We start from the raw sequence: 8,968 nt of genomic DNA on the forward strand, positions 1-8,968 counted from the left end.
AGAAAATAAATGCAGAAAACTCTTCAGGAGCTTCCCTGAGCGTGACCGGCTCCTCTGGGCACATTTTCTAAACTGAGTCTGGTAGGGGGGTCATAGAGGGAGAAGCCAGTGCACACGATTGATTTCATAGGGGTATATGCAATTAGCGGCGAATCGCGGCAAATTATCGCCGTTTTTTAATTCGACACAATTCGACAGGTGAATTCCGGCAGATGGCTTCCGGAATTCACCATATTCAATGAAAAACGGATTCGACAGTCCCGCGGGCAAAAAACGGACAATTTGCCGGATTTTGCCGCGATTGAAAAAAACGGGGAAAAACCCGGAAAAAAATGGCGTGGGGTCCCCCCTCCAAAGCATAACCAGCCTCGGGCTCTTCGAGCTGGTCCTGGTTCTAAAAATGCGGGGGGGAAATTGACAGGGATCCCCCGTATTTTTAAAACCAGCACCGGGCTCTGCGCCTGGTGCAAAAAATACGGGGGACAAAAAGAGTAGGGGTCCCCCGTATTTTTTACACCAGCATCGGGCTCCACTAGCTGGACAGATAATGCCACAGCCGGGGGTCACTTTTATACAGTGCCCTGCGGCCGTGGCATTAAATATCCAACTAGTCACCCCTGGCCGGGGTACCCTGGGGGAGTGGGGACCCCTTCAATCAAGGGGTCCCCCCCCCAGCCACCCAAGGGCCAGGGGTGAAGCCCGAGGCTGTCCCCCCCATCCAAGGGCTGCGGATGGGAGGCTGATAGCCTTGAGTAAAATGACAGAATATTGTTTTTTTCCAATAGTACTACAAGTCCCAGCAAGCTGGTTCTTGGAGAACCACAAGTACCAGCATGCGGGAGAAAAACGGGCCCGCTGGTACCTGTAGTACTACTGGGGAAAAAATACCCAAATAAAAACAGGAGACACACACCGTGACAAGTACAACTTTATTACACACTGCCGACACACATACATACTTACCTATGTTGACACGCCGACTGCCACAGTCTCCGACGATCCGAGGGTACCTGTGAAAAAAATTATACTCACCTGCCAGTGTCCAGAGATAAATCCACGTCCAGAGATAATCCTCGTACTTGGCAAAAAAAAAAAACACGAACACCCGTACCACCGGACTGAAAGGGGTCCCATGTTGACACATGAGACCCCTTTCCCACGAATGCCGGGACATCACGTGACTCCTGTCACTGAGGTCCCTTCAGCCAATCAGGAAGCGCTACTTCGTGGCGCTCACCTGATTGGCTGTGCGCGTCTAAGCTCAGACAGCGCATCGCACAGCTGCCTCCATTACTTTCAATGGTGGGAACTTTGAAATCATAAAACATAAAGTAAATCTTTTCTATTTTGTATGTAGGTCACATTTTATAATATGGAAGACATTTTCTAGGTTAATATTGTGACACAGAAATGTGCCACAACACACCTGGGGGTCTATGCACCACATTTACATTTTCACCTACTTTTTGTATAAATTAAATGTCCGTGCCATTCATTATAAAGGTAACACAGAAGATATCACATATCTCCTGCTTACCTTTCAGTCCCAATTTTGCCCACTGTCCCCATACATTAGAATGAGGACCTAAATTAATCAAACTCCAAAAACACTACATTTTCCAGCAGCACAATCCTTCTCTATGAGGAGTCACGATTGCGAAGGTTCGGATCTCTATGGCACGGCTTGGCTCCTTCCAACAGAAGTCGCACATGCGTGAACCCAAGTACACAGATTCACCAGTGCTAGGTTTCACCACTACTACTAGTAGCAGTGAAAGGGTTTGCGGGGATAGCTGGCCTTCAGATCTGCTGCTTCCACACCAATTAAGCTCTGGTGCTCATAGCGAGTTAGATACAGTAATTATCGGGGACTGGATGGAGATGGCCCTGCCATTTTATTATAAATATTCACAGGTGAAATATTGTGATATTAGAATATCGTGCAAAAGTTCATTTATTTCAGTAATTCAACATAAAAGGTGAAACTAATATATTACATAGACTCATTACATGCATGGAGATATTTCAAGCCTTTATTTGTTAGAATTTTGAAGATTGTGGCTTACAGTTTAAGATAACCCCAAATCCAAAATCTCAGAAAATTAGAATATTACATAAAATCAATTAAAAAAAGTATTTTAAATACAGAATGTCGGCCCTTTGAAAAGTATAATCTTGCATATGTACTCAGTACTTGGTTTGGGCCCCTTTTGCATGAATTACTGCCTCAATGCGGCGTGGCATGGATTCTATCAGCCTGTGGCACTGCTGAGGTGTTATGGAAGACCACAATGCTTCAATAGCGGCCTTCAGCTCTTCTGCATTGTTCGGTCTCATGTCTCTCATCTTTCTCTTGGCAGTGCCCCATAGAGAGCCTGGAGAGGATTGTCAGGAAAAGGCCATTCAAAAGTGTGGGGGAGCTTCACAAGGAGTGGACTGAGGCTGGAGTTAATGCATCAAGAGCCACCACACACAGATGAATCCTGGACATGGGCTTCAAATATCGTATTCCTCTTGTCAAGCCTCTCCTGTACAACAAACAACGTCAGAAGCGTCTTACCTGGGCTAAAGAAAAAAAAGAGCTTGTCTGTTGCTCAGTGATCCAAAGTCCTCTTTTCTGATGAGAGAAAATTTTGCATCTCATTTGGAAACCAAAGGTCCCAGAGTATGGAGGAAGAATGGAGAGGCACACAATCCAAGATACTTGAAGTCCAGTGTGGAGTTTCCACAGTCTGTGTTGATTTGGGGAGCCATGTCATCTGCTCGTGTTGGTCCACTGTGCTTTTTTAAGTCCACAGTCAACACAGCCGTCTACCAGGACATTTTAGAGCACTTCATGCTTCCATCAGCAGACAAGCTTCATGGAGATGCTGACTTCATTTTCCAGCAGGACTTGGCACCTGCCCACACTGCCAGAAGTACCAAAACCTGGTTCAATGACCGTGGGATTACTGTGCTGAATTGGCCAGCAAACTCACCTGACCTGAACCCCAGAGAGAACCTATGGGGCACTGCCAAGAGAAAGATGAGAGACATGAGACCGAACAATGCAGAAGAGCTGAAGGCCACTATTGAAGCATTCTGGTCTTCCATGACACCTCAGCAGTGCCACAGGCTGATAGAATCCATGGCACGCCGCATTGAGGCAGTAATTCATGCAAAAGGGGCCCAAACCAAGTACTGAGTACATATGCATGATTATACTTTCAGAGGACCGACATTTCTATATTTAAAATCCTTTTTTTATTTTTATGTAATATTCTAATCTTCTGAGATTTTGGATTTGGAGATATCTTAACCTGTAAACCACAATCATCACAATTCTAACAAATAAAGGCTTGAAATATCTCACTTTGCATGTAATGAGTCTATATAATATAATATATTAGTTTCACCTTTTAAGTTGAATTAATGAAATAAATGAACTTTTGCATGATATTCTAATTTTCTGAGTTTCACCTGTATATATCCAGCAAAATCCATAGTACGTTACAATTTGGAACAAACACTGTAATAAAATAAGTTGGGTTATAAACCAGACAAACACTAAACTCAAGGTAAAAGCAGTCTGTATTAAACATGTATTTACAAGTACGTTAGTATAAAAAAAAAAAAATTACTGGTTACTGGCTGAAGAAATGTTTTCCACCAATGATATTTATAGTTACATATAGAACAGACAAATCAGAAAGTTTTCAATTTATGTGCAGGAAGCTTAGACTTACGTTTTAATGGCTGAGCTACAAGAATAAAGAGACCAAGCCTGCTAAAATATATTTAAGTTTGTTTACTAGAAAGACAAATAATATACCTGATAAGTAACAAGGCAAAGCTTCTCTACGCCATCACAACTAATATGGTATGCTTTGCCGTCTTTTTCTATTCTTTATAAACGTCCTTTTACTTTCTGAAAAGTCGATGGGATGTGGTTTTATTGGCTGATGGGGAAATTTGGATGAGATTGAACGGTCCATTTCCCTTTTACTTTACAAACAATTTAAATTAGGGTTTAAATGTATGTTTAGTTTTAATGGATTTTACTGCGTATTTATTCCATAATACATTTTAATGTATGCATTTGAAATAGTCCAATGCAGGCTATACATCTGTGCTGCATTTCTGTGATTTGCTGATCAGCAATCTGTCGGGGGAATTTGGGAAATTCTGCATGTTGAAAATCCCTGATGTGCAGATCCCAATCATTTTTTAGTAAGGATTTGTAAATCGGGATTCCCTGACCACAAAGAAATCAGGGAATTGATTCAATCAATCACAAATGTATGGGACCAATAAGGCTAGCACAGTTTAATCTTGGTCACTAGTAAAATGTTGCACCGATATGTTGCAATATCACAGACTTGTCAGATGATCTATGAAAATAATTCCTGGTAAATGTGTACCTGGGTATTGGGCTTGGAACAATCTGGTCTTTCAAATGGGTGTGGTATTGAAAGTCGACAGTAACTAGGTCGACAATGTCTAGGTCGGCCACTATTGGTCGACAGTAACTAGGTCGACAGGGTGTCTAGGTCGACAGGGTCTTTAGGTCGACATGTTCTAGGTCGACAGGTCAAAAGGTCGACATGAGTTTTTAATGTTATTTTGGTGTCGCTTTCTTCGTAGAGTGACCGGGAACCCCAATTAGTGCACCGCTTCGCTCGCCATGCTTCGGGCATGGTGCCTTCGCTCCGCTACCGCTTCGCTCGGCACAGATTACCGTTCCAATCGTAGTCCACGTGGATCGTTAAGTATGAAAAGGTTCAAAAAAATATTTTTTTTTTTTTTAAACTCATGTCGACCTTTTGACCTGTCGACCTAGAACATGTCGACCTAAAGACCCTGTCGACCTAGACAACCTGTCGACCTAGTTACTGTCGACTTTCAGTCCGGATCCCCTTTCAAATAACCAACCAGAAATTGTATGGTCACAAAGTGGCCCACTGTTAACAGGTGGTCAAGAGAGGCTAACAGGACATTCACATGTGTTTGCAACAACGTAATTCCTTAGAATCCTAGTCTAGTATCCCAACTACAATAAGAACTATGAATTAAATAAACAAGTTACTAAAAAATTGCATAAACCAGGTTGCAATGCCAAAATGATGGACATAACATGTAAGTGAATATACTTAAGTTATCATTGTCACATTTCAAGTGTATTATAAACAGAGTTAAACATTTCCCTGAAACCCTGGCCTGTTTATTGCCTAATGAAAAGGACAAAACATGTAATGCCCAGCAAACATCTGTGATCAATGTTTTCATGCATTTGTTTTCCACCCTTAATACAAGAGCAAACGATCCAATAACCTCATGAACAAGGATGTGATGTAAACAATTTTATCATTTAAAAAATTATTAGAAGACAATTTGGAAAAATATTTTTAACATATACAAAGTACAGATGTTACATACACTTAATCCAGTGTAAGGTCATCTAAAAGGTTTTCTACATATGTAAAGTTTACCTTTCCATACACATCTATTATAAAATCATTAATTTTGCTCATTTGTGATCTCCAAAGAAAATTATGAGAACAATCACACCCAAGTAATGTCCAGTATGCATTGCTTGTAGTGCAGCAGAAATCCACATCTATATACGCTGAAGACAAGAGCATTGTATTCATGTGCTATAGAAATTTAGGCCACACAATGTATTTACTGACGATGACCTGTAACAAATCCGTTCGTTGAAACGGATGGATTGTGAAAGGTCTACTTTTTCCAGGTCCCATATTACACTATATTGGGCCAGATTTATCAAGCCCATATTACACTATAATATGGTCCCATATTACACTATATTGGGCCAGATTTATCAAGCCTTGGGGAGTGATACTGCAAATTGCACGGTGATAAAGAACCAATTAACCAGCTCCTAACTGCCATGTTACAGGCTGTGTTTGAAAAATGACAGTTAGGAGCCGATTGGTTGGTGCTTTGGGGCAGATGTATTAAGCCTGGAGAAAGGATAAAGAAATGATAAGTGCAAGGTTATAACGCAGCAGCCAATCAGCTCCTGTCATTGTTCAAATCAGTAATGATTGGCTGGTGCGTTATCACCTTTCACTTATCACTTCTCCAGGTTAATAAATCTGTCCCATGTGCAATATATCACTATCCAAGGCTTGATACATCTGGGCCATTGTATTTTATATTTCAGAAGAGGTGAGAGGCACACAGGATGGTTTATTTATGTGTCTTTCTAACATCCATATAAACTGTAAGTCACGTATATCGTGTCCCACCTGCCATTCACTGCCCATTCTTTAATTGAGATTTAAGACTTCCGTCCCAGTTAAACTGTCCTACCAAATACTACTCCTTTATAGCACACCAGGGGGTAAATTTACTAAGGTGGGAGATTTTTAGAACTGGTGATGTTGCCCATGGCAACCAATCAGATTCTACTTACCATTTATCTAGCTGCTTCTAGCAGATAATAGATATAATCTGATTGGTTGCTATGGGCAACATCACCAGTTCTAAAAATCTCCCACCTTAGTAAATTTACCCTCATGTTGTAGCTTATGCTGTACAATGACCGTACTATGGCTTACTGGGTTACTGGTATGTTACCTTGACCTGAAATTAGTGGCTGAATAATAATAGTATCTTTAATTTCCAGACAATTTAGAATACATAACCTCTATCTTCGGGCAAGAAATTGCCATTTATTGCCTCACTGACATTACAGACTCACTGTAGGTGCCTGACCCCTTCTACAAGTGCCAAAAGTCAATTTATGACTCCTTAACCATTTTTACTCCGTTGGCCTTAGCACCAATGGAAAATTCTTCCCTATCCCATGCATTTCCTTGTAATAAATAGTGTGTAGTTTACAGAGTGGTGATATTGTGTTATTAGAGTACAGAGGGTAGGAAATAAGGTACTTAGTCAAAGTGTTAATTTATTTTTACAAAAGAGGATTATGGGAACCAACCCTATATATGCAATTATTTGGATTTGTCTCTAGGGTGAGCAACTAGCTATTAGCAGTCAGGTTACTTCACAGTTAATTGCTTGGGACAACGCTGTTATTAGCTGCCCCCTATAGAATTCCTGCTGTGAGATGCTACAGTATGTGGCACACACCGCCCCCTCTTATATCTATACCCGCTGGAAGAATGAATAAGTACTATGCTGAAGCATCTAGAACCATCACTACAAGAGCAGCTGTCTGTGCCAGCCCACAGAGCTTTTACCAGGATTCCTCCTACTGCAACTCTGGGCACTTCAGGGGTTACATGCTCATAAGACTTTAGGTCTGTCCTGCCAGCCGCTGATAAATGTAATGACAGAGTATATGGGTGGTCAGGGGGTGAGTGTAGCTGTTGCACCCAGTCACATGTCAGTGCCCATCAGATGCCCACTGCTCCCATCATTAGGTGCCCATGTCACAGGGTCAGTGGCTGCCAGTTGCAGATAGAGTGCCCTTCCCTGCAGCACCTCCTGTGTAGCCAGTCTGTGGCAGCACACGGCTGTAGTGTCCATCAGTCACTGCCCATCAGATGCCCACTGCTCCCATCACTGCAGCAGCTGCCACCACCAGGTGTCCATGTCACAGGGTCAGAGCCTGTCTGGGCACTATGAGCTGGCTCCTGCTGCAGGTGCTGTCCCTCCTCCCCCGCCTCAGGTCCCCGGGGTAGCTGGGCAGGATGCCCCCGGACAGTCCCTGGCAGAAGTCGGGAGAGGTGACCCGGCGGAGCAGGCGGCTGCACGGTGATGCTTCCTCCCTGGTCGGTCCGTCCCAGCTGTGCACCCGCTGGATGCCGTGCTCCGGGACCCGCAGGGTCTCTCTAGGCTCGGTGCTGGCCGGGGAGCAGCTGGTGGAGCGGCTGAGGACGCCGCGGTGCTGGTTCCTCTCCTCCTCCTCCCTCCGGTGGGAGAAGGGCCGGGCGAAGCGCTCCAGCATCTGCCGGGATAGAGGCTTGGGACTGCGGGCCGCCCCGTCCTCGCCCCTCGCTCCCGCCTCTCCTCTGCGGGACCCGGACAGGGCTCTCTCGCACTCCCGATTCCCGGACACCCGGGCGGCGTCCAGAGCCGTCACCCCGGCGCGGTTGGTGGCGTCCAGCCGCAGCCCGAAGCGCTTGTAGGAGCGCAGGAGGAAGTGCAGCTCGGCGCTGCGGCCGCAGGAGGCGGCGTACATCAGCGCCCGGTTCCCGGCGCGGTCAGGGATCTCCGGGTCCGCGTTGTGCTGCACCAGTAGCTTCACGGCGTCCAGGTGGCCGAGCTCGCAGGCCAGGCTCAGCGCCGTGCGTCCCGCCTCGTCCTGCCCGTTCACATCCGCGCCCTTCTCCAGCAGCAGCCGCACGAAGCGGCTCCGGAGCTCGGCCTCCCGCAGGCAGACAGCGAACATGAGCGGGGTCCGGCCCTGCTCCCCCGCCGGGGAGTTCACGATCCTCTGGTCCAGAGCGTCCAGCACGAAGCGGGCCAGGTGCACCTTCCCCCCGTGCATGGCGTCCAGGAAGGTGCGGGTGCCGGAGCTGCGCCGGAGGTCCCGGGGCCGGAGCATGGTGCTGGCTGCCGGCCGGCGCTCGGTGTGGACGCTCGGGCTGCGGAGCAGTGGTGTCCGGGTTCCGCTGCTGTTATCACCAGGTCCCCCAGTGCGGGCGAGTAGTCCCGGGGCCTCGGGAGCCAGCGCTTCTTATAGTGTATGGTAGCCATAGTAACGGGTACCAGTGATGCTGCTGCTGCTGCTGCTGCTGCTGCTGCTGCTGCTGCTGGCCGGGGAGGGTCGGAGAGAGGAGACTCCCCCACAGCCTGCACCGGGAACTGAGCATAGGGGAGAAGTGTCACACCTCCTAAAGAGGGCAGGGGAACCAATCATTGCAGCTATCATTAATATGATTGGTTGCTATGAGCAACTTCTACCCCTGACCTCTTTACATGGGGAAGGTGTGGAAGGCATTACAGCATGCCCTGACACACATTTGCTTTTGGGGAATGCATGAAGTCTAGCAGG

General features: G+C 45.9%; 1 protein-coding gene across 1 annotated transcript; it reads right to left on the bottom strand.

Moving 5' to 3' along the window:
- Positions 1-5,326: 5,326 nt before the first annotated feature.
- ANKRD63 (ankyrin repeat domain 63) lies at positions 5,327-8,698 on the bottom strand. The gene has a single exon (XM_063947514.1). The coding sequence runs from the start codon at positions 8,516-8,518 to the stop codon at positions 7,565-7,567; it is 954 nt and encodes a 317-aa protein (XP_063803584.1). The 5' UTR covers positions 8,519-8,698; the 3' UTR covers positions 5,327-7,564.
- Positions 8,699-8,968: the final 270 nt, after the last annotated feature.

Source organism: Pseudophryne corroboree, chromosome 12 (genome assembly GCF_028390025.1).
Source record: "Pseudophryne corroboree isolate aPseCor3 chromosome 12, aPseCor3.hap2, whole genome shotgun sequence".
NCBI lineage: Eukaryota > Metazoa > Chordata > Amphibia > Anura > Myobatrachidae > Pseudophryne > Pseudophryne corroboree.